Genomic DNA, 25,668 nt, shown 5'->3' on the forward strand with positions numbered 1-25,668 from the left:
GCACCGCGAGGGCCGCGCCAGGGCAGAGCTGCGCGGGCGGGCGGAGGCGCGCGCTGGCCGCCGGTGCCCCGGGTGGTCGCCGCCGCCGCCCGCCGCGCACGTGCGGCAGCTGCCGAGCCCCCGAGCTCCTGCCTCGCGGGCGCTTTGTTGCCTCCGGGCCACCGGCATCATGCACACGCCGGGCTCCGCGGGCCCGGGCGACGCGCCGCGCGTGGTGAGTGGCCACCCATCGGCGTGAGGGGCGAGGTGGGGACGCGATGCCTTGTGCGGGCCCGGCGAGAGGAGGAGGGCCCCGGGCCTCGCCGCCGCCGCCGCGCGTGCACAGCTAGGAACCCCGGCTGGTTCGGCCGCCGGGAGGGGCGGCGGCCGTGCGAGGCCGCGGCGGGAGGAGCGGGAAGGGGGCGTGTGCCTCGTGCCGCTCCACGCGTAGCTTTGTCCGGCGCTGCCGCAGCGGCCCCGCCCTGCCAGCCCCCAGGTGCGGGACTATTTCCAGCCATGACGTCACTAGGCCCTGTGAGGAGGGGGCCGTTGGGCGGGGCGCGGCCGGCGGGAACGCGAGGCGAGGACTGAGGGGGCCGGCGGAGGGGCGGGGACTGTGGAAACACGGCCCTTGGCCGGTGAAAAGGCCGAGGGGGCGGGGCAAAAGCTGGCGGGAGGGTGGGGGCGGGGCAAAGGCTGGGGGGCGGGGCGCCGATAGGGGTGGGGAAAAGGCCGAGGGGGGGCTGGGTGCCATCGAAGGGGCGGGGACTGTGGGAAAGAGGCCCTAGGGCGGCGAAAAGGCCGAGGGGGCGGGGCGAGGGCTGCGGGGGGCGGGGCGCCGGCGGAGGTGCGGGGACTGTGGGAACGCGGCCCGCGGGCGTTGAGAAGGCCGAGGGGGCGGGGCAACAGCTGGCGGGAAGGTGGAGGCGGGGCGAGGGCTGTGGGAACGCAGGGGCGGGGCAAGTGCTGGCGGGAAGGCAGCACGCGGGGGGCGGGGCGCCGCGCCTCTACCCCGGGGTGTCTCCGGTCCAGGCCTGAGGGTCGCGTGGAGTTCGCCGGCTGCATCTGGGGCCTAGTCGTCGATCCGCGCGGGCCGCTGAGGAGCCGAGAGAGAGGTCCGGGGGCCCCGCACCGCCCTGTTCCTCCTCGCCAAGCAGGCAGCAGTCCCCACGTCTGTGAGTTCCGAGTTCGCAGCTCCTTTCGAGGAGGCCCGGAGCAGCGGGCAGAAGCGGGGCCAGAGCGGCCTTTGTAAAAAGCAGCAGCATTACCTGGGTTCTGGGGGTCGGGTGGAGGGCAACGTGGGTGGGACAGGTGGGGTATTGAGGCAGACTGACTCGAAACTCCAATATTTTGGCCACCTGATATGAAGAACTGACTCATTGGAAAAGACCCTGATGCTGGGAAAGATTGAAGGCGGGAGGAGAAGGGGACGACAGAGGATGAGATGGTTGGAAGACATCACCAGTGTGATGGGTACGAGTTTGAGCAAGCTCCGGGAGTTGGTGATGAACAGGGAGGTCTGGCGTGCTGCAGTCCATGGGGTCGCAAAGAGTCGGACAGGACTGAGCGACTGAACTGACTAGAAGTGTGTATCTTCGTAGATGTAAAGTTTCTTTGGGAACAGATCCGTTCCAGTTGCTTCCCACCCCTCTCTTGCTTAAAAAGACAGGGTGCTGCGCTGGAAGGCCCTCAGGCCTTGGGCTGGTGGCGGATCTTACACTTTCTTCCGTTCCCTGGCTGGCCTGGTGGCCTCAGAAGTGACTTGGTGCCCCCGGCTGTGGGGACCCGGGCCAAACAGCACGGGCTCTCCTGCCCCAAGCTCTGCTGAGCAATGGATGCCCTGCCTGGTGTGGATCCCCCAGGGTTGTCACAGATGCGTCTGTGGGGATACTCTAGTGGCTTCGCTGGCTCAGAAGGGCCGTGCTCTCAACTCAGCCGACCTGAGCCATGGGTGTCTTTTCTTCTCCGCTGGGGACAGTTAGGTACTAGACAGACTCATACCTCTAGAAATAAGTCTTATTATTCATTTTACCCACGGAAAACAGGAACTTAATAACCTTTGTTAAGTATCAGGGTTTTCTGTGAAGCCACTGACCAGCTGAGTTCATTCCTCCTCCTCCTGTTGGCAGAATGCTATCTTGGAGCTTGGTGGTCTTCGGCTGCTCTGTGGGCATCCTTCCTGAAAGCTAGAGTGCATCTGTGTGCTGCCCGGGGCGCTTAGCAGGCTCCCGTGCGTGTCCCATGCTGTCTGTCAGGGTGCACCTCCCTATGTTTCCAGGGGCTGAGTAGCCATCCTATTATGCCTTTAGGTTGACATCATGGACATATGTGAGTCAATCCTGGAGAGGAAACGGCATGACAGCGAGAGGTCCACATGCAGCATCTTGGAGCAGAATGACATGGAAGCTGTGGAGGCTCTTGTTTGCATGAGCTCCTGGGGTCAGAGATCTCAGAAAGCTGACCTGTTGAATATCAGACCCCTCACACCTGTCTCTGACTCAGGGGATGTCACCACGTCAGTGCATGTGGACACGGTCCCATCCGAGCTACCAAAGGACTTCCATTCTCTATCAACTCTGGTAAGAGGGAAGGAGAGGAGCAATTTGTGCAGTGACTGAAGTACTTTCATTAAATGTGCTGACGATATCTTAGGTAGATTTGCCTGATGCTGGCTAGCAAGTTCATGTCCTCCCCCTGTGTGGGTCCAGAGAGTGAAAACTTCCTTTTGCTCTTGAAAATAGCTTTCAACTGATCATAGTTTGTAGCCACGGGGTGAAAATGTCCAGCGACTGAAACTTGCAGATTGATGGGAAAAAGTAAAATGCACTGATTTCCTTGGGAAACTGCAGGGCAGAGCTTTGGTTCCCCCAGATTCCCCAGTCCAAGGGCAGGACCAGCAGCTGCAGCTGGGGAGGGCCTGGGCTCTGGTGCCAGGTGGCCTTTGTTAGCTGGATTGAAATCTGGCCTCTCTGTGGCAGCCAGCTTCTCTCTTGGGTGAGTTGGGTGCAGTCAGGCACTGGTTTTGGTTTTCTTAACTTGCTACAGCTATGAAGTTCCCGGAGAAAACTTACTTGTCAACTTGGAGACATTGAGAGCTGTCAGTTGCCAACAAAACTGAACATTATAATCTGATTGTCCTGGTCTGGGGGCTTGTATTGAAAGGAGTGTGGAAAACCAACTTGGAGGGATGAGAAGGGACTTGTGGGTAGTAGAGAGGATTGTCCAGGTAGTAGGCCTGGCTACCCAGACACGTCTGACCCCAGGGTGAAGTGTCGGAATGCCTTGGGCTCTGCACTCCCCACACAGTTCCTCTGGCCCTGCTGCCAATGCCTGGTCACCCCTGTGTCCACTTTCTTGTCCTTTCCATGTGACACAGGTCTTAGCTTATGCTGGTTCCTTCTTTCTCCTCCACCTCTACCCAGATACCACTTCTCCATCAAGCCTTTCTACACACACACACACCACCCCACACACGCCCCCACCCACCTGGGTTGAGGTACCCTGCCTCATGTTCTCAGAGTTACTTGGCGTTGGAATTTTCCACTCGGAGGCTGAAAATAAGTGGGAATTGTTGGGGCAGGGGAGCTGTTACACAAAGAGAGGCTTGGTTTAGACAGAACCCCTGGTTGGAACATGGCCTTTTAGGGATCATTCTGTTAGGTTTTACTTTACATTCAGTAGGCACAGGATACATGCGTGATTAATGGATAAGTGTGATGATTTCCACTAGAGTTTTTAAAAGTTTTTTGAGAATCTAAAATTATCATGTAAAGCACTCATCTTGAACATAAATTTTTATCTCTCATTTGTAGTCCTAATATTTAAATTGTCCACTTGAGTAGATGTGTGAGGCCAAGCATGGCACTGGTTTTCTTACAACTGAGCAAATGGATGGCTTTGAGAGAGGGCAGGAAAAGGGGAGGAAGCTAGGAAGTAGAGCGGCTGATACAGCCTTTGTATCCACTGGGTGCTGCTGTGAGCAGACCTCAACCAGTCTTTTCTAGATACTTCTTTGTAAAGGCCTTGGGGAGACAACATGATCAAAGTAAGTTTCTTAAAATTTAACCAGAACAACCTTTTCATGTGGTACTTTTTTTTTTTTTTTAAGTGCATGACTCCTCCTCAGAGCCCTGACCTCCTGGAACCATTGACTGGGACAGTTGTTCCTCCCCAAGTAACTGCTTCTAAAGCCTCTGTGGTCATGGCGGTCCCCCAAGCCTCTGCTGGGGCTGCCAGAGTGCTGAACAGGACGGCGGAGGGGGGCCTGCCTGGTCCGAAACCAGAGCTGCTGGAGCCAGCTGCCAGCTTTCCCTGCAGGGCCACGGTGACGGGTATCACTGGCCATGCTGGCGGGAGTCCCACTTCTGCCCACCACTCCTGTCCCACGGCCCAGACTCAAGAACACCAACTTTCAGCTTGCACAGAAGGAGAAGCACAGTTCCTGGGACACGTTGAAACTTTGCAGGACATGCATCTCACAGACAGTTTACTCAGCATGAACTCAGTGTCCTGTCAACCTTGCTTGCACAAGTCCAGTGGCCTGATCCCCACCAACAAAGGCCAGCAGGCAGGGTGGCCCGTTGGAATTCAGACCTGCTCACCAAAGAATTATGATAACGACTTGGCAAGGAAAGCCACCCCTCTGATCTCCGTCCCCATTCCTAGTCCCCCCGTCCTCTGCCAAATGATCCCTGTGACTGGATCCAGTGGCCTGTTACCAGCTGTTCTGAAGCCGCCTCCCCAGGTGTCTGCAGGGCTTGTCAAGCCTGTCTTGCCCCACGCAGCTCCTGCACTCCCACCTGTGTTCGTGGGAACGTCTGTGCCTCAGGGAACCGTGATGCTGCTTCTGCCCCAGGGGGCCCTCCCCCAGCCCACCACATGCTCAGCCGGCAACATGCCTGTCGGGAACACCAGATTCCTGCCTCTTGCCCCTGCTCCAGTGTTCATTGCATCCAGTCAGAGCTGTGCCCCTCAGGTAGACTTTTCCCGAAGGAGAAACTATGTTTGCCACTTCCCAGGCTGCCGGAAAACCTACTTCAAAAGTTCCCACCTCAAGGCTCATCTTCGAACTCACACAGGTGAGTACTGCAGGGTAGGTAGGGCGTGGGTAGGTCAGATCCTGTGATTAAGAAACACACGTCCAGCCTTCTCTTGGTGGGAGCAAAGCTGGAACCCACTGGAGAAGGTGACCATTTTTCTGTGGTTTTGAAAAGCCTTCATCGTCTTGGGGTGAACGTTAGTACATCTGTCAGTGGTTTTTCTAGAATCTTCTGTTTATAGTGTCGTTCTCTGAACCTGTGATTGATAGGCTTTTAGGGTGAGGCTCACGAACCCTCTTTTTCTTCATGTTGTAGTGGAGGCTTTTCTTTGCATTTTAGAAAATGTCCATTCAGATTCAGTAAACACTCTTATCAGTGCGACTTAGGCTTACTGTGGGGAAAGAGGTCTCCAAAGTGTGGAAAATTCTAGAATATTTGAACTTCAAAGGAATTTCGTTTTTTTATTTTTGGAAATACATAGTTTTAACTCAGAAGTCACAGAAGAAAACTAACTGTAATGACCTAGTGATCTCTCTATAATCCTGTCCATTCCATCCAGAAGGATTTTTGGCAGTGATGGAAATGTTTTCTATCCATTGGGAAGGTAGCTACCACTGACACCCACTTGAAATGTGAACAGTGCGTCTGAGGAACCTAGTTTTACGTTTTCATGGAGTTTGCATTTACATAGCTACATGGCGCTGGTGTGGAGAAGGCAATGGCAACCCACTCCAGTACGCTTGCCTGGAAAATCCCATGGACGGAGGAGCCTGGTAGGCTGCAGTCCATTGAGTCTCAAAGAGTCCGACACGACCGAGCGATTCACTTTCACTTTTCACTTTCATGCATTGCAGAAGGAAATGGCAACCCACTCCAGTGTTCTTGCCCGGAGAATCCCAGGGACGGGGGAGCCTGGTGGGCTGCCATCTATGGGCTTGCACAGAGTCAGACATGACTGAAGCGACTTAGGAGCAGCAGCATGGCACTGGTGGCTACCACGTTGTTTACTTGGGGTGTGAGGTTGCTGGTAGATGGAACTTGTTTGATTTGGCCTGAGTGTCTCGGGTGGCTCTCTTACTCTTTGTGTTAGTGTCAGTTCTGTTCTCAAGGGTCCTGTGGCTAAATAGTCTGTTCGCTAAACTCAGCTTACAAAGGTTCATACACATTCATACATGAAAGCACAGTAACAGGTCATGGGTTCTGCAGTCAAGATGTGTTTCATAAGCGCCCTTGATCATGGAACCCCAGGTGTCTACTGGTGGCCTAGGGGATGGCAGTGAACTGTAGAATACAGCTGAGGAAAAGCTGAACTGAAGGGAGTGGTTATGGTAGTTTACTCTGAGATGCATTTGAGGTAGAGCAGTTTGTAATTAGCACATTAAAACTCTAACCGTGGTAGCTCCCACTTGTGGAATGAAGTTGCATCTGGAACGTAGGCCTTATAGGAGCTCTACCACCCTCCCCGCTGTGGAGGGGCTGTGTGCTTCAGGGATGAGCCGCAAACCTGGTGAAGACCTTGCCTCTCTGGCTTCATCTTCTCTCTGCAGCCCCACGATGCCCCTGTTCACCCTCTGCCCGTCTGTACTTATTGAAAACCCTGTGAGACACGTGTGTACTTACTGAAAACCCTGTAAGAGCCAGTTCTTAAAGTATTTCCTCATCTCTCCTCCTTTCTTTGCCTCTAGTGGTTTGCTGTGTTTTTCACCACGTTCTCACTTTGTGTTTTAGTTACTTGTGTACTTGTCTGATGGAGAAGGCAATGGCACCCCACTCCAGTACTCTTGCCTGGAAACTCCCATGGACGGAGGAGCCTGGTAGGCTGCAGTCCGTGGAGTCGCGAAGAGTCGGACATGACTGAGTGACTTCACTTTCACTTTTCACTTTCACTTTTTCACTTTCATGCATTGGAGAAGGAAATGGCAACCCACTCCAGTGTTCTTGCCTGGAGAATCCTAGGGATGGCGGAGCCTGGTGGGCTGCTGTCTGTGGGGTCACATAGAGTTGGACACGACTGAAGCGACTTAGTAGCAGCAGCAGCATACTTGTCTGATCTCACTGAGTATACACTCAGTGTCTGTCTTAGGAGCCTGACTCTAGTTAAAGTCATGATTGATTATTGGTGCTGCAGGGTTAGCGTGAACAGGTACCTCTAAGGGGCTCCTTGACTTGGCAGCTCTACTTCTCACTGAGACTACTGAGGTGAGCTTCAGATCACATCCAAACACAGATTCCACATCTGGGGATGCAGTGGGATGATGTCTTACTGTTCATTTTGGTCAGCTTCCCTTGGTAGAAATACTGATAGGATGGCATGAAATAAGGTGATCAAGCAAGCTGTCTTCAGGTTTCCCAAAGTTCTTAAGTGTCAGGAACCATAAAGGCTCTGAAGAAACAAATTCTGGTGCTACTTTGTACACACTGAGTTGGAGTTTTCATAAGAAATAGAAACCTTGGGTAAGTTTATGCTGGATAAGATGGTTTTTCACTGTACCAACCTGGAAATGTTTTCCTTAGGATAAGGTAGAGTGGGCAAAGGCTACATTTTTGCTAAGTTGAAAACATGGGACACTTTATAAATCCTACACCAAATGTTGCAGATGTTGTCTCTCTGCAACATCTGGCCACCTGGTACGCTGCCACCAGTGGCGTTTTCCTGGAAACAGGTCACCTTATGCTTTCAACACGGGGTCTTTGAAATCCAAGAAATGCAAGCCCGTAGAGTGGTTCATAAAAACCCACTGGGATGCTGAATTTTCCTGTTAAATCTGCTTTGAAAATACCAAAGATTTAGTTGATGTCTCTTCAGCACTCATTCACTCAGAACCATTTATTCACCACCTATCATACAAAGTGCTGTGCCGGGGGAGCTAAACTGTACATAGATGGATGAACTAGACAAGGTGTAAACCTTCTAGGAGGAAGGTCATGACCGTACGCAACAGCATTTAACAGATCCGTTCACAAAGTTGCACAAGTGGTGTATGATGGTCACAGCCTGGTTGAGGCGAGGGCCTTGGGAGGCAGGAAAGGGCTGGGAGGACTTTGCAGACAGGTGCTCCCTGGCTCCCCTCCGTACCTCTGGGGAGACCCGGTGCAGGTGGGACAGCTGCCAGCTGCTCTGAAATGGAGCGAGTGACAGACGCACGAAGCTTGTGACAACAAGAGGTTAGCTATTAGAATTCTCCCCAGTCTTGTGATTAACCTCATTGTCAGTGTAATAACAGACACGAAGATGGAGTTAATGATGCTGAGAAGTCATGAAGGTCCTGGGAGGGTTTTTTAAAGATCTGCAGCTTCAGAGAGCAAAGGAATTCTTCTTTTACTTACTTTTTTTTTTTTAGGAATTGATTCTTTTCAAGAATCTTGCTCCTACCCCAGGTTCACAGTCAGAGATTTTAATTTGAAAACATGGTATGGCATCCCTTATATGTGGAATCTGAAAAGAAATGATACAGATGAACTTACTTATGAAACAAAGAGACTTACAGACTTAGAAAACGAACTTATGATTGGCAGGGGGATGGGATGGTTAGGGAATTTGGGATGGACATGTACACACTGCTCTGTTGAGAGTGAATGACCACCGAAGTCCTACTGGACAGCACAGGGAACTCTGCTCAGAGTTATGTGGCAGCCTGGATGGGAGGGTGGTTTGGGGGGGAATGGATACACATGTATGAATGGCTGAGTCCCTTCCCTGTTCACCTGAAACTGTCACAGCATTGTTAATCGGCTGCACCCCAATACAAAATAGAAAGTTCAAAAATAACAACAAAGATTAGATTAATTCAACATCCTGGGCCCCTGACACGTTGCGTTTTAGGTGTGCCAGGAAGAAACGCGTCTTGAACGATTTCTTGACCTGCAAATAACCTGTTCCCGGAATAACGGAATATTACTTGCCTCTTAGGTTTTCATGCACAGAATTTTAAAACAACATGATTTAACGTGTCCAGTAAGGTGCTGGGCATTTACGTTTCTGTTTCCTTGCCCCTCAGGAGAGAAGCCTTTCGGCTGCAGCTGGGACGGCTGCGACAAGAAATTTGCCCGTTCAGATGAACTCTCGCGCCACCGCAGAACTCACACCGGGGAGAAGAAGTTCGTGTGCCCAGTGTGCGACCGGCGTTTCATGCGCAGCGACCACCTGACGAAGCACGCCCGGCGCCACATGGCCACCAAGAGGGTTCCCGGCTGGCAGGCGGCGGTCGGCAGGCTCAACAGGGCGGCCTCTGCGGAGGACCCTGGGAGCCCGCTGGAGCCGGAGTGTGCGCCGGCCTCCGCCTGAGAGGGCCACCGGGGGTGGTGGGCGGGAATTTTCCAAAGCCTTTTTTCTTTTCAGGAATCATGGAAGTGATGGTTTTCTCTCCAAAAACAACAGCAACAAAAATCGTCTTGAGAGCTAGGGGAGCTGGTTCTGATGAACGTTCTGTTAACTTGGCTTTTTTTGGTTGGGACCCTGTTCAGTATCTTTTGTAGTTTCAGAAGTTCTTTTAAGGAAATGGAAGAAAATTTGGTAATCTAAATCACCAGCATTCAGACACACGGTTTGGCAATAAATTTTGCAAAATTTGGATTTTTACAACCTTCCTATTCCTGTTTTGTAGGATTGAGACAGGGTACTAATTTTTATACTGCTTTTTATAAAAAAGATACTTATATTGTTGGTTCTCAGATCACTGATTTCTATATAGATGATTTTACAATCTTCTTTTCCATGTTTAACATTTTTATAATAACCCTGCTTTTGGTAAAGTTGGCACATTATTCAGGCAAAAAAAAAAACTTTACAACTTTGCAATCAGGCCTTTTAGATCTACGAGTTAAAATCAGAACTAGTTGAATAGGGGCTCTTAAAGAAAGGGGGGAGCCGAAGAAAACCTTTGCAGGCAGCTTCTTCCTAATACTCTAAAGGGAAATTCCAGACAACAGTTCCTTTTAAGGCTTTATGTAGCCCAAGGAATTAGAATTTTCTTTAAGTAGAACTTAGTCACCTGTGTCTGTGGTGTGACTTGTGAAGATTGTGCCCCAGAGATGAACTTAAAATAATCGGTAGATATCCAGTGAGCAGAGAGCTGCTGTAGAATCTAAGTGTCTGTGGTCAATTCACAGTCTCCTGTCTGTACCTCAGACACCAAGAAAAGATGACATAAGCACTCAGACCCAGCTGCTCTGTCCCTTTGACTTCCTTTGCTGTGGCCTTACCCAAGTGTTTTGTGGGTAGAATCACTTCTTAGAGAAAAAGATGTCCTTAGTGGTTGGAGGAACTTTCCACCTAAGGAAAGCTTATGTGAGGTGAAGTAGCTGTGTGTGCGGTCCAGCTGCCGTGTTCTGATTCCATTGCTTATTAAGTATTAGTGATGGGGAATGTTAGTGACACAGAACAGCAATAATCCTACCCAGCTGTCCGTTCAGTCACTTTGTTGGAAGGGAGTTGTTTTGATCAAACAGAACAGTACTTGGAATGGGGTATTTTGCAATCTGCCCTAGAGAAGAGACCACAGGCCTCACTGAAGCTGTGACCACAGGTCCCAGCGTTGTAGAGACTGCACCCCCATGTCCAGGAGGTCACTGAGACTGCTTCCACTGGGCAGCCTTGGGAACCCAGGCAAGAGAATGTGTGCAAGGAACATGGCAATGTCGCTCTGCCCTTCAAGCCTGGGAATGGTTTTTGTCATGCTGTATGTAATCAGATTCTGTCTTTGCTGCTTATTTATTTGCATTTGCCTTTATTAAAATGATGATAAGGTGAAATATTGAGTAAGTACAATTAGGCTTTGTGTTCAGGTCTTTTTTAGTCTGATAGCCCTCACCCAGTCATTCATTGTATGTCACTTGATACCCATTAAGTTACTCTTTAGTATCAACCGCTGATTGACATACAGGTCTGTAAGTGCTGGCTGTGTTTAGGAGGCTTCCGTGTCTTTGATCACTTTTATATCTAAGTATTCCTACTGGTCGTGAGACATACTACAGTTAAAAGAGAACCAGAATTCAATGTACATAGCTCGTGTTTCCCCACCACCCCGTCCTTCCACTCATGCCCTAGATCAGCATAAACATTTCTATGTGTATGCTGTAAATGGCATTAAATTCGGATATTTTTCATAATTAACACAAAATAATATTGGTCCGAATAAGGTTCTGGTGGATAATATGTCTCTGAGTGTTTGGTTGCTTGTCACCCTGAATGAAGTTCATTCTCTGAACAGTGTTGTTTCTAAAGAATAGATGTGCTAAAAAAAGGAAAAAAGGTTTTGATTTACACTTCCATTTCCTGATGAGACTTTGAAATACCTTCTGTAAACAACATTTTGGGCCCTTTGTTGTTGATGGAAAGATTGTAAGTTGGAAAACAGCTTCACCTGAAAAACGCAACGTGAGAACCAGAGCCTTGCGGGGCGTGTTCAGCATGGGGTCCCTCTGGGCGCCAGGGCGTCGGAGGAGCACACGGGAGGCACGGCCCCTAGAGCACTTTACTGCCCAAGCAGTTTTGCTTGTTCTTTTTTGACTTTGAGCCTTTTAAAGTAGTTTCAATGATAAAATTTTAAATGTTTCAGAATTATGTTTTATGTAACAGACTTTGACATATTATTTAAATGAGTATGTGTGATGTAACTCTTTTCTTTGAATCATATAAAACTCTTTCGATTTGCAAACTGGACCTGTGTCCTGTACTGTGATGTTCCCAGTGCCTGACCACCACCCCTCCTCTTTGTTTTCTGGGGTTCTGTTCGGCCTTCAGGTTCTTTGGAGGATTCTTTCTGAAAGAAATCATGTGAAGAGGCAGTTTCCATGTTGGCTGCTCTGACGTTGGGACTGGTCTTGGCAGAACAGGACCATGAGTGCTGGGTAACCCGTGACCCTTGTCCTCAGGCTCTGTGTATGCCAAGAGTGGGGATAGGAGGCAGCCGCTTCCTGCCCCCCAGCCCCCAGCCCAGGCTTCCAAAGAACATCCAGGAGCCATAGCCTTCACACCTGGTTCTGGAGTCAGTTCAGTTCAGTCGCTCAGTCATGTCTGACTCTGCAACCACATGGACTGCAGCATGCCAGGCCTCCCTGTCCATCACCAACTCCCGGAGTTTCTTCAAACTCATGTCCATTGAGTTGGTGATGCCATCCAACCATCTCATCCTCTGTTGTCCCCTTCTCCTCCTGCATTCAATCTTTCCCAGCGTCAGGGTGTTTTCTAATGAGTCAGTTCTTCGCATCAGGTGGCCAAAGGATTGGAGTTTCAGCTTCAGCATCAGTCCTTCTTCCAGTGAATGTTCAGGACTGATTTCCTTTAGGTTGGACTGGTTGAATCTCCTTGCAGTCCAAGGGACTCTCTCGAGTCTTCTCCCACACCATAGTTCAAAAGCATCAATTATTTGGCACTCAGCTTTCTTCATGGTCCAACTCACATCCATACATGACTACTGGAAAAACCCTATCTTTGACCAGACGGACCTTTGTTGGCAAAGTAATGTGAGTACATTGTCGCTAAGCCACTGTGCCGGGCTGTGTATCAGCACCCCACCAGAGGCAGCCTGGTGGCCTCGGTTCCTGGTCCTCAGGCTCTTCTGTCAGCAGCCCTGCTCAGGGTCGATGGCTCCCCTGCAGGCCACACCACCCTGCTTTCCTCTTAACCTCACTGTCCTTATCTGTCTTCGTTCCTTTCCCTGACCCCTCTTGTATTCTCTTCACAACCTTGGTGATCTTTTCCAGCCTTGTGATTTAGATAAAGATGGTATCTCTACCATAAAGACCCCTGCATTTCTGTCTCTCCTTTACACTTATGCAGCTGGCTTCAAATTCCTATATCCAGCTGTCTGCTTGACACGTGTCTAACCAGCATCCCAACCTATAAATGATCAAACTCCTCGTCTCCCCCTGCCCCGACACTTGCTTTTCTCACAGTTGACCCCGCTGTCTTTAAAAATAATAGGGAATCTATGCTTCTAGCTGTTGAGGTGCAAAACCTTGGAGTACCTGAGACAGGCCTGGGTGGAGATCTGACTCCATCTAGCTGTGTTGTGTTGAGAAAGATACTGGACCTTTAATTTCCTTATTTATAAAGTGAAGACTAGGTAGAGAGAGCAGGGACCTATCTCAGGGTCTGGCAGTTTTATTTTACACATAGAAGAAAAAGCCCTAGTTGTTTACCAAAAGCATTCAGGGCTCCTTGGAGGGTAACGAGCACAGAAATAACAACGGGCTTAGAGTATTCTGTTGCCAGCTGCCATCAAGGGTGTCAGGGACTGCTGAATGGCACAGGGCTCCCACTGGCCAAGTTGTGACAGTTTAAACATGAACGTAATAGTAATAGGAATTTCACACTTCTACCCAAGATGGAGTAACAGGAAAAGCCAAATATACTCTCAACACCCAAAGTAACCAGACAAGATTATCAAATGAGAGTTTTCTAGGAACTAGACCTTAGGTCATGAAAGACAGTGACCCTAAGAGACAGGATGTGGTGCAGGGACAGGAACTCATGAGAGACCCAGCAGAGTCCCCAAACTGAGCAGATGGACCTGCGGGTCCGGGGATGCCAAGGTGACGGGGGTGTGGGGTAGGGTGCCAAGGCAGAGAAACAGCCCAGAAAACCCAGGAGATCTACAGAGGGGGTGTGTCTAGAGGGGAGGAGAACACCTTGACCCCAAAGGCAAATCGTGCACAGGAGTGCGTGTCCATCCTCTGGGCTGAGGAGTCTACTCACATCGCTTCTCAAAGGCCGACCCGACGTGGTTGGATCGGGGCCCATGGTTGGATCGGGGCTGCGTGGAGAGGCACACATGCCCTGGCCCAGACACTGGGCCAGGACAGTGGCTGGGCCTCGGGCTTGGTGTGCTGGGCACCTGACCCCTGGCGGCCCCTGCTTGGTATTGGAACCTGGGGAGATGGCTGTGTGTGTGGATCACAAGAACTGGGACAGGAGGTGCCCAGGTGGTTTTGCTGAGGGACATCCCTACCAGGTGGGGTGGTGGCTTCCCAGGTGGCACGGAGGTAAAGAACCTGCCTGCCAACGCAGAAGACATAGGAAACTTGGGGTCAATCCCTGGGGTGTGGAAGATCCCCTGGAGAAGGGAATGGTAACCCACTCCAGTATTCCTGCCTGGGAAGTCCCATGGACAGAAGAGCCTGGAGGGCTGCAGTCCATGGGGTAGCAAAGAGTTGGACATGACTGAGCGACTGAATAACAACAAGCTTTTCCGGAGCACTGATGAGTGTGTCTCTGCTCACTAGGAACAGAACGTCCTCACTGGTGGAGACCAGATATTGCTACCGGAACCCTGGCGTCTCGTAGAGGGCCGGGCTCAAAGCAGCAGGGGCTCAGAAAATGAGAATGAATGTGGGTTGAACAGACGCTCGTGGGAACTTCCACCCACCCCTGCAAGCTCAGCCCACCCAGAATGGCAGCCCAGTGAGAATCGGACCCGAGACTTTGGCACATCAAGGGGAGTGTCTTGGGAAAAACTTATTTTAGGTGAGGATGGGGAGCCTGAACTGGGCAGGACCCCTTTGAGAAGGCCTGTGGCTGGCACAATGAAGTCCGTGGCTCCCTCCCCAGGAAGAAGGACACGACATTTCTCAGAGCTGGGGCCGGGGCACATTTTCTAAATTCCTGCGCTTGGGAGCCTCTTAGAGGAACCTGCCACCATACAAAGCAGGAGGCACGTCTGTGGCACTGGGACTTTCCCGGACATCCAAGTGTCACTGTCACTTTCAACACAGAGACGTTTTTCTTCCTGCCTCTGTTTCAGCCACATTCCCTGTGTCCATGAGAAGATCCCACGCTCAGCTCCACGGCAGAAAGCTGCAGCTGAGAGGCAACACCGAGCGACCAAGAGAAGGCCCGGAGCAGCGCTGGGCACCCAGGTGGCCCTGTCCGCACACCTACTGTAAGAAGCACTTGTTACCAGGACTGGCACCCTAGTTCCCGCCACCAAGCGTGATCGGCCTCCCTCCCCTGGACACAGGGTGGCAACACCTCAAAGCTGGGACATGCCGCTTTATTCTCAAACACCATCCAGAAGACACATTTTTTCCTGAATTGGGGGAAAAAAAAATATGAAGACCTGAGAACGACCGCTGTGACTTTTCAGCTTTGATGAAGTGTATTCACCCCATCAGTGACATCAAATGTCATGAGGAATTCTTTTCCTTAATGCTTTTGTCTCGTGAAGGGTTTTATGAGGTTTCCACAGGAAAGTACAGGGTGTCAACTTTCTGGCTGAATTAATTCACCAAATGAATGATGTAAAACTAAACATTTACATCGTTAAAGTCAAGGCCTGGTCTGTCTACTAGGGAGAAACAAAATTTTAACTTCAAAAAGAAGTATCTGTATTATTAAGATAATAACAAATGGTTATCATATCGTATCATATCAAAACAAATGGTTTGGGCTTGGATGAGAAATAGCTCTGGTTTGGGGGAGGTTCTGAGCCAACCCTCCAGGGCGTTTGCTGGAAGGCTCCATGGTTCCATTGAAACCTCGAAGTTTAAAATCTCCCTGCCATGAAACATCTGATCAAAGACGCCCTTGCCAAGTCACAGAGGTTTGTGGAAATGCCTGTTTGCCCATTTGGGCAGCAGGCCTGTGGCCTGGGCACGGTGCCAGGTGGCCGTTCCTCGAGCCCCAAGATGCTCCTGCAGGTGACGCCGTGGAGGAATCACCTGTACGCTGGTGGACCAGTTCTGGCTTCGGGAGGCGAATAGGTGCCCTCTACATGCCCTTTTTTACCCATGTCCTGGCCAGCTGCTCCGGAGGGCCTGCCTCCCGGTCTTCTGCCTCCTGGGCTCTTGACAGCCTGCCACCCTGAGCTTTCCGACGGCAGCCACGCTGGGCCCACAGCAGGGGGTCTCCCTTCCGGTCAGGCTGCGGGTCTCCCCCCGGGGTCCTCCTGGTTCACAAGGGGTTGGCTTTCTCATTGGTCTGCTGGGGATGTTCTAAGGCTCTTCTGGCCTCACCGCTGTGATTTTCTTCCTTCTACCCGGTGGGAAGAGCAGGCAGCCCTAAGCAGGTGGGACCAGGGCTCAGTCCCAGCAGGGGAGGCAGTCCCGTGCCCCTGGGGGACCACAGAGACCAGGGACGCCTGGGATTATGTAATCCCAGATGGTCAGAGCAGGGGGGTGGGGGCACACCTCTGGGACTCACTTTCTAGAGAGGGGCACCGAGGTCCAGAGTGGGGAAGTCACTGCAGGTTAGTTCGAGGGCAAGGATCAGAACTGGGGACCCTGGCTCTGGTCCCCCACCTATACACACACACACTGCAGGAGCACAGGCCTCTCTCAGGGGAGGGGGGTGGGCTGTGGCTCCGAGAGGCCTCCAGCACCAGGGGAGGAAGATCCAGCCAGGCCGAAGGCTCGGGCTCATCCCCGCCGCTCTGGGCGCGGCTGGGACCCAGCAGCCTGGGTCTTGCCTGGGAACTGCTGAGACCTGCAGACTCACAGGCCGTGCCCCAGACCCATGGAATCAGAATCTGCAACATCTCCAGGAGACTCATTCGCAGACCCAAGGGTGACTCCCTCCAGCTCGGTAAGGCATACCTCCTGGATGTGCCCTCCAGTGGGAGACCTCCCCGGGGCACTGTGGGACGCGTGTGAGGCCCCAAAGCTGCGGCTCTGAGCCACTCTCAGCTAATGAGCCTCCTCCGGAGCAGGTGGCAAGGGGGCATCAGAAAGGGGAAGTGTTTCAGGATCCAGTAGACCCTTGTAGACAGCTCTCTCCGGCACCCACACCTTCCTTCTGCCTGGGTCTGCATGGCTGACCATCTCTTGCCAGCAAGCATGATGGCCAGCAGCCAGCCACGTTCAGAACTGTCTGAATGTGGATTTGAAGAGGCCAGTTGTGAAAGATCTTGGAACATGCGCCCCCCAGCCCAGTTCCGGTCCGCTGGGGCCGGGTCTGGGAGGAATGGCACATTGGTTGGTTGCTGGGTGACGGTGGGGCTGCTGCCGCACTGTCCTCAGCAGCAGTACTCCCGCTCAATGCTGGCCATCAGCTCCTCCTCAGAGTAGTCATATGTGATGGCCGACTGCCTCTCGGGCTTCTTGTGGCAGCTGCCTGGGGCTCTATGGGTGAGAAACACGGACACGGGAAGCAAGATGTTACCTTCAAACTCCACATCTCTACTGGACAACCGCAGTGGCCATGGATGGAATTCTGATCCATCCTCAAACTCAGACTGAAAACCTCTGCCCTGGGGACACATCCTCAACCTCTTCCATGAGCAGCTCCTGACTCATTCTTCGGTTTCATCTCCTGCTGTGTAACCCAAGACCTTAGCCAGTGAGGAAGCCGGTGCCGGCAGTGCTTCGGGGCGAGGGCCTGGGGGTCGAAAGACCTGGTTTGCATCCCGGCTCTGCCACTTACTAGCTCAGTGACAGTTTTCTCTAAAATAGAACTGCATTCCTAAGTTCATTCTGAGGCATAAATGAGACCATGCGTGGACGGCATGTGACCCTGAATCTTGCACCCTGCAGAGCCCTCAGAAAGGTGAACTGTGTCGAGATCCTCTATCCGCTGACTCATTCTTGTGTCTGCACCCTCTGGGGGTCTCGCAGGAGCTGGCCCTACAGAACAGGATTTGGCGTGGGGTCCTCTGGATCGTGACCAGGCCCCCTACCCACTGGGCAGTGTATTAAGTGACCAAGTCCTGGCTCCTCATCCCACTGCTGGACTCCAGTTCCCACTGGCCTCAACCTGCAGCCCATGCCCTCTCTGGCTTTCTGGACTTTGCTGTGACCCCAGACTCCCCTGAGGAGGGAGGCTGCCAGCAATCCAGACCCTGGGGAGGGCCTGTGTGGCTTCAGAGCCTGTTTCCCGAGGGTCAGCACAGCCCTGACCGCATCTGCAAGACTCTCTCCCCTTCCAGTCACTGTGCCAGGACCTGCCTGGGAGTCACCCAGCCCTGAGCCCAGGGCCTAGGGTGGTGCTCAGCACGCTGTCACCAAAGTCTATTGAGGGAGTGAATGAATGAATGAAGTACTCCTGGTGAAGGACATCCTGGAATGTGCGTGTGAGGGGAAGGCACCCATTTGTTTCAAAATAAGAATAAATAGCTAATTCTTTCAAGGTGGAATTTAATCCTCCTAACGTCCTTGGGTTGATGAAAACTGAAAGTCACTGCCAATTATCTTTACAATCAGTAGAAATAGGCAGCTAGGACCGAGCAGTGTGGGCACCAGGCTGGGCCGGTGTCCTCAGCATCGCCATAGGCATGGGTTTCTGGGTCAGCTGAGCAGAGCTGGCCACTGGTACCTGGTCACTGCAGTGGGACCCGGCACCCAGTCCCACATGGGAGCCCAAGGGGCCGAGTCCCCCTGGAGCTGGTGTGCAAGGCGTGGCCGGTGCTGTCTGCAGAACACGTGAGGGGCAGGGGGCCATCAGGGTGGATGGGTAGGGATGCTCCAATCTGCTAAGGGAGGTTCTGGCCTTGGCGGGGGGCTGAGTCAGCGTACAAGCTCTCACCGCTTCACCTCCAGGGCCATGATGGAGGTCCAGGGCCCACCCAGCATCCTCCTACTCAACAGCAGTGGCCCTGAGGCAGGAAACAGATGGGCCCCCTCCCCATGGTAAAGCAATTGAGATACATTCTCTCTGTTCTGAAACTCCAAGACGAGAATAGCAGGGCAATTAAGGAAGGAGGCTGTACCTTGCACAAACCACATATTTCTCATTCCCAAAGTCAGGAGACCTCCCCAACCATACATGCGTAGAAAAGGCTCCTTGGAGGTCAAAAGAGGAGCAGTGTCAAGGGATGTTCTACCCAGACACCTTTCCGGTAGGATCCTTCTTGGCTAAGAGATACCTGTGCATACATGGGAGGATCCTGAGATACACAAAATATGGACATGAACCAGGCAAATCAGAATGATTGGCCAAAGGAAAATTGGGAGAAAATATCCCATAAAAGTGGGGAAAGGAATGGCAACCCACTCCAGTGTTCTTGCCTGGAGGGTCCCATGGACAGAGGAGCCTGGCAGGCTGCAGTCCAGGGGTCGCAAAGAGTCGGACACGACTGAGTGACTAAACCACCACCACCACCATCCCATAAAAGTAATTTAAACTACCGTGAGAGCGCCGCTCAGCAACTCAGGGACTCTCCCTCTGAGTCTGCCTGTTTCTATCCACGGACTGCACTCTTTTCCCTCCTAATCAATACTTGACTTGCTTCACTATTTTTCATCTTTGTGGATATTTTTCCTGCAAAGCTGAAGGGCCAGGGCCCCTGTCACTGACCACTGGTCTAGTGGCCAGGATCTGGTGCTCTCAATGCCGTGACCCAGCCCATCTCTGGCTGGGAACCCAACCCCCACCCCAATCTGGTGCAGGCCAGGCCACCTACAGCTCTTGGTTTCAGCCCTCCTTCTCCCCCAGACTCTGTTCTAAATGCTACCAGCCTGTGTCCAGGGTCCTGTTCACACCTCCACATCTTGCTTGTGGCTCTAGCCACCTGGCGCGCTCCTGCCCTCCTCGGTGAAACCACTTGTCCTTCAAGCCCTTTAAGCCTCAGCTCCTCCACGAGCCCTCCGGCTGCTTCTGTCCCCTCTTGGACCTCCCTTGAGCCCATCTGAAGAGACCCCACTCTTCAAGGAAAGGTTTGTTAAATAAGGCAAATGTTTGTTAAATAAGGGGAACCAGCAAGGTTCTGGCCCCGCAACCATTTGGAATTGGTAATAAAAATAGCTGTTGAGCCTGCGTTTTCACTGCTTCTCACATCCATGGTCTTGAGCACCACCATCCCCTGCGTCCCAAGGACAAGGGCCATCACGGTGACTCCTTAGAGACGAGAAAGCAAGGGCAGATGGGCTGGGGCCCAGGTCAGCCCAGCCCAGCCTCCAGGTGCAGTGTGCTCCAGGGGCCCGGGGAATCCTCACACAGCCCAGGGTTGTGCCAACACCTGATGGCTGGAGTCCTCAGCTGACACTTTCCAGGGGGTTTAAATGTGTTTTCCTGCTAACACTGTAATAGGATTACTGGGCACCCACCCATCACCCCTCTAGGCTGGAAACTCCTGAAGGCCAGGACCGCGCCTCATTCACGGATGAGCACTGCACAGTTTCTGAGTGAATGAGTGAGGGCAGGCGCAGAGATGCAGGTGCTTGGGGGGTGGCAGAGGAGGGGAGCTGTGATTTCTTGCAGAGATGCACCTCCCTGCCCCATACTTACTCAGAGATACAGCTGCCCTCTGGGTGGTCTTCAGTGCTCCGCTTTGGGGACACCTTGAGAAGGACAAACGGAAGAGGCATCAGAAGGTTGTCCGTGCTGCAGCCTGCCTTTGCACTGGCTTCCTGCTGACACAGAGCTGCCGCGTTCAACCATGGCTAATAAACCAGAGCTGGAAAGTAGAAAGGCTCCCTTACTGTCTAGCTCCAACTGCCTGTTCGGTAGGTGGGAAACAGGCTGGGAGAGGGGAGTGACCTACACAACTCAAAACAAGAGACCCCCCGCCCTCTCCTCCCTGGGAGCTACTGGCCAGCAAGCCCCCACCTCTCACTCTGGGAGTGGAGGTCCTGATGTCCACCCAAGCCCTTGCCTGGCAGCCTGCCCTGCTGCTCTGCTGTACCTTGTCTGTCCGGAGTCAGGAGTGCACAGGCGTCGCTCACGTCTGTCTGCAAACTCTCCCAATGATCTATGCCTGTCCTGTCGCCAGCACCGCCCCGTCTCAATGACCACAGCTTCAAATGAAGCTGGATTGGTCCTGGTTCTTTGCACTTCCAAACGTGTGTGTTGTAGTCAGCTTGTCCCCCTTGGGGCTTTTGTTGGGGTTGAATCAATATACAAATCATTCCAAGCAGACTTGATATCTCTTTTTAAAAATTGGAGTATAATTGCTTTACAATGTGGTGTTGGTTTCTGCTGTACAATGAAGTGAATCCAGTGTAAGTATACATATATCCTCGCCCTCTTGAGCCTCCTTCCCCCCATCCCCCCTCTATGTCATCACAGAGCACCAAGCTGAGCTCCCTGTGCTATACAGCATCTTCCTACTAGCCACCTGTTTTATACATGGTAGTGTACAGATATGGGCTTCCCTGGTGGCTCAGACAATAAAGAATCTGCCTGCAATGCGGGAAACCTGGGTTCGATCCGTGGGTTGAGAAGATCCTCTAGAGGAAGGCATGGCAACCCACTGTAGTATTCTTTCCTGGAGAATCCTATGGACAGAGGAGCCTAGCGGGCAGTCCATGGGGTCGCAAAGAGTCGGACGTGACTGAGCGACTAAGCACAGAAGCACACAGCACAGTGTGTATATATATATTGTCACTTTCTCAAGTCACCCTGCCCTCCCTTCCCCTTCCCCATGTCATAATCTCTATAATAACAAGCCTTCCAGTTTATAAACAGGGAACATCTCTCCATTTGTTTAGGATTTCTTTAATGTCTTTTAAGAAGTCTTAATCATTTTCACTGTAGAAGTCATAGACACCTTTTAAACCAATTTCTAGATACTTGATAATATCTTTTTAAAATAAAATTTTATCTTCTCCCTGCTTGTTTGTGCAGAGATACGATTGAAATACATACATTTCGTGTTCAGCAGTTTTACTAAGCTCTCTTAATTAGCCCTAATAATTTATTTGTAGATTCTTTTGGACTTAATTTCTTCCCACTCACATTATGTGGGAATAATGGCCATTCAGTTTTGTCCCTTTCTGATCCTTCCATATTTTCCCCCAAGCCTTCCTGCACTGGCTGGGACATCCAGTACTACCTTGAAAAGAAGTCATGATAATAGGCATCTCTGCCTTGTTCCTGTAGTGAAAGGGGAAGACTTAAGTATTTCAAATGTAATATTAGTTTTGCTGTGGCTTTTTTCTCAAGCTGTCTTTCATCAGATCCCGGTCTCTCTGTGCTGGTCATTTCTTCAGCTCTGTTTCACAGGGCACTGATCTTCTCTAAATCTCTAATTTCCTGTTCACCCAAACCATCAGAATCTCATTTTGTTTACTGTGTTTTTCATTTCTACAAGTTCTATTTGGTCGTTTTTCAAATATGCTAGGTCAATTTCTATAGGTTCTTCTCCACAAATAAACATGCATGTGTGCTCAGGCGCTTCAGTCGTGTCCGACTCTTTTGCAACCCCACGGACTATAGCCTGCCAGGTTCCTCTATCCATGGGATTCTCCAGGCAAGAATGCTGGAGTGGGTTGTCATGCCCTCCTCAGGGGATCTTCTCAACCCAGGGATGGCACCTGTGTCTCCTGCATCCCCTGCAGTGCAGGTGGATTCTTTAACATTGTTGTTTTTGTTCAATCGCTCCGTTGTGGCCGACTTTTTGTGACCTTATGGACCACAGCTTGCCAGGATTTCCTGTCCTTCACCATCTCCCGGAGTTTGCTCAAAATCATGTCGATCGAGTCAGTGATGCCATCCAACCATCTCATCCTCCTGTCGTCCCCTTCTCCTCCCACCTTCAATCTTTCCCAGCATCAGGGTCTTTTCAAATGAGTCAGTTCTTCTCATCAGGTGGCCAAAGTACTGGAGCTTCAGCTTCAGCATCAGTCCTTCCAATGAATATTCAGGGTTGATTTCCTGTAGGATTTACTGGTTTGGTCTCCCTGCAGTCCGAGGGACTCTCTAGAGTCTTCTCCAACACCACAGCTTGAAAACATCAATGCTTTGGCGCTCAGCCTTCATTATGGTCCAACTCTCCCATCTGTATACAACTACTGGAAAAACCATAGCTTTGACTATACAGACCTTTGTTGGCCAATAACCTTTGGAAATCCAAATAAATAACTGAGGCCCTCACTAACCTATTTTAGTTGTTTTTGTTTCTTCTGATTTTCACTTGGCTCTCTGAAAGTATTAGTTTCTCAGTCATGTCTGACTCTTTGCAACCTCATGGACTGTAGCCCACCAGGCTCCTCTGTCCATGGAATTCTCCAGCAAAGAACACCGGAGTGAGTTGTCATTCCCTCCTTCTCCAGGGGATCTTCCCGACCCAGGGATCGAGTCTGGGTCTTCCACATAGCAGGCAGATTCTTTACCGTCTGAGCCATCAGGAACAACTCTCTGGGTGGTTGATTATTTTTTCTTGTCTGATGCTCATTATCCTTGAAAACCCTTTGTGGGTGTTCTCTGAGGCCTGAGAGGAAGATGCCTTCCTCTGGGGAGGACATCCACTTGCTCTGTTCAGGCACTAGGGGGCACTCTCAGTCTGGGCCCACTTGAAATTAAATCCAGCAAGCTGGAGAAGGCAAAGGTGGGATGATTTGAGAGAATAGCACTGAAACATGTATATTATCATATGTGAAACAGATCACCAGTCCAGATTCGAAGCATGAGACAGGTGCTCAGGGCTGGTGCACTTGGATGACCCTGAGGGATGGGATGGGGAAGGAGGTGGGAGTGGGGTTCAGGATGGAAAATACACGTACACCCATGGCTGATTCATGTGAATGTATGGCAAAAACCACCAAAATATTGTAAAGTTATTAGCCTCCAATTAAAATAAATAAATTAAAAAAAATATTTCAGGGAGAAACATCAATAACCTCAAATGTACAGATGATACCACCCTTATGGCAGAAAACGAAGAAGAACTAAAGAGCCTCTTGATGAAAGTAAAAGAGCAGAGTGAAAAAGTTGACTTAAAGCTCAACATTAAGAAAACTAAGATCATGGCATCTGGTCCCATTACTTCATGGCAACTAGGTGGGGAAACAGTGACAGACTTTATCTTTTTGGGCTCCAAAATTACTGCAGATGGTGACTGAAGCCATGAAATTAAAAGATACTTGCTCCTTGGAAGAAAAGTTACGACCAACCTAGATAGCATATTAAAAAGCAGAGACATTACTTTGCCAACAAAGGACTGTCTAGTCAAAGCTATGGTTTTTCCAGTAGTCATGTATGGATGTGAGATTTGGACTATAAAGAAAGCTGAGTGCCGAACAATTGATGCTTCTGAACTGTGGTGTTGGAGAAGACTCTTGAGAGTCCCTTGGACTGCAAGGAGAGCCAACCAGCCCATCCTAAAGGGAATCAGTTCTGAATATTCATTGGAAGGACTGATGCTGAAGCTGAAACTCCAATACTTTGGCCACCTGATGCAAAGAACTGACTCATTTGAAGAGACCCTGATGCTGGGAAAAATTGAAGGCAGGAGGAGAAGGGAACGACAGAGGATGAGATGGTTGGATGGCATCACCAACTCAATGGACATGAGTTTGAGTAAACTCCGGGAGTTGGTGATGGACAGGGAGGCCTGGCATGCTACACTCCACGGGATCTCAAAGAGTTGGACGGACATGACTGAGCGACTGAACTGCACTGCACGGATTCAGGTATTTTGGACCAGCCAGGTGATGGGAACTGGGGCTGCAGACCTAAGGGATAGCTAGACTATGGCTTCTGTACCCTCCTGCACTGTTCTGTGCTGTGACACTCGCCCTGCAATCCCGTGAGGGTCCTGAACGTACGAGTAAAGGATTTACTCTTAGTCTCTGTTTTCACTGGGCCCTAAACTCTGTCCCCTTTACTGTTGGACATGGTCAGACCCAGAGCTCACGTTCACCTGAGGCAAGCACAGCCCGGTGGGTCACCTGCCTCTCTGGATTCTGCCTTCCTTAGATCCGGGCTGGTAATTCCTCACTGTCTCATGAGCCACTTTATGCTTCAAAGATACTCTTATCACATTAATTATACCCAGAATATTAAACCGTCTTCAGCAGAGGGGCTTGTCTGAATAAGCTTCCTCACTGTGTTCCCCAGCATAAGGCACTTGACACTGTGGAATCCAGCCTTTGACCTGTGAAGCTGAGCAAGGCCACAGCCCATCCAGACGTCAGCCTACTTTGTGCAACAGATCCCCCTTGGCACAAGCAGCATCCTAAATACAGACTGCGGCTGTCAAGAACCCAGTCTTCCAGGAGCCCATAGCACATGGGGCGTGTCTCATAAAGATGCAATGTGATGCCACGTGATGAATTCTATAGCTGAGTTATAAGGTGCTGGGAGGTGCTGGGAAAGCCTACACTCTGCAACAGGAGGGAAAACCAACTCTGAATGGGAAAAACTCTTTCGAGAAGAATGGAATGAATAACATTTAGCTGGAGTTTTGAAAGATTAGGAGTTTACCAGATGGAAAGGAATTGAAGGGTACTCTGGATAAGGAAAAGCATATGCAAATATGTGGAGTCATCAAAGGCTGTGAATAAGTCTTCATTCATTAACTCGCACGTGCCCTGCTGGGCGCAGGGTTCTATTGCCCATAAAGGATATGATATCCCCGCCCAGAGCAGCCCACATGAGGACACAACTGGAGAAAAACCCAGCGCTGTTAACATTAACATCAGTTAATCCTCCCCAACAAGAATATCACTTCTCCTAAAGTTTACAGATCTCTACGCAGGGCACACAATAAACATAAAATAGTTCCTGAATCAGATTCAATGTCACTTTGATGGGTAGTCATAATTGGAGAAGACAATGGCACCCTACTCCAGTACTTTTGCCTGGAAAATCCCATGGATGGAGGAACCTGGTGGACTGCAGTCCATGGGGTCGCTAAGAGTCAGACACGACTGAGCGACTTCACTTTCACTTTTCACTTTCATGCATTGGAGAAGGAAATGGCAACCCACTCCAGTGTTCTTGCCTGGAGAATCCCAGGGACGGGGGAGCCTGGTGGGCTGCCGTCTCTGGGGTCGCACA

The 25,668-nt window shown here is 51.0% G+C and overlaps 2 protein-coding genes across 8 annotated transcripts in view; one reads left to right on the top strand and one right to left on the bottom strand.

The window, feature by feature from the left end:
• On the top strand, positions 1–11,679 carry KLF11 (KLF transcription factor 11). Of its 4 annotated transcripts, none has more exons than XM_086323514.1 (4): positions 1–214; positions 2,289–2,558; positions 4,088–5,057; positions 9,017–11,679. In XM_086323514.1, exons 1-4 carry the CDS (start codon positions 170–172, stop codon positions 9,301–9,303), a joined length of 1,572 nt encoding a protein of 523 aa, XP_086179640.1. In that variant the 5' UTR covers positions 1–169; the 3' UTR covers positions 9,304–11,679. The 4 variants fall into 4 exon arrangements, with proteins under 4 accessions (XP_086179640.1, XP_086179641.1, XP_086179642.1 ...); XM_086323515.1 differs by lacking the exon at positions 1–214 and adding an exon at positions 1,012–1,154; XM_086323516.1 differs by lacking the exon at positions 1–214 and adding an exon at positions 1,012–1,094.
• The window catches only part of CYS1 (cystin 1), a 25,571-nt gene continuing 7,733 nt past the window's right edge, over positions 7,831–25,668 (bottom strand). For 2 of the 4 annotated variants that reach the window (XM_086323518.1, XM_086323520.1), the window contains exons 2-3: positions 20,176–20,228; positions 14,995–17,075 (exon numbers count right to left, since the gene is read on the bottom strand). In XM_086323518.1, coding sequence (XP_086179644.1) covers positions 16,970–17,075; positions 20,176–20,228 — 159 coding nt within the window. In that variant the 3' untranslated portion in view covers positions 14,995–16,969. Of the gene's footprint in view, positions 8,455–14,994; positions 17,076–20,175; positions 20,345–25,668 lie in introns of those variants that run through there. The other 2 variants (XM_086323519.1, XR_015135772.1) reach the window with 2 other exon arrangements.

Source organism: Bos grunniens, chromosome 11 (genome assembly GCF_055505025.1).
Source record: "Bos grunniens cultivar Pamir isolate PY7600 chromosome 11, Bosgru_T2T1.0, whole genome shotgun sequence".
NCBI classification, from domain to species: domain Eukaryota; kingdom Metazoa; phylum Chordata; class Mammalia; order Artiodactyla; family Bovidae; genus Bos; species Bos grunniens.

Bases quoted from the DNA above. Each gene is read 5' to 3' on its own strand.
- KLF11 (XM_086323514.1), top strand. From the start codon at position 170: ATGCACACGCCGGGCTCCGCGGGCCCGGGCGACGCGCCGCGCGTG. The intron at 2,559-4,087 runs GTAAGAGGGAAG...TTTTTTTTTAAG, and splicing joins TCCATTCTCTATCAACTCTG to TGCATGACTCCTCCTCAGAG. The intron at 5,058-9,016 runs GTGAGTACTGCA...CTTGCCCCTCAG, and splicing joins TCATCTTCGAACTCACACAG to GAGAGAAGCCTTTCGGCTGC.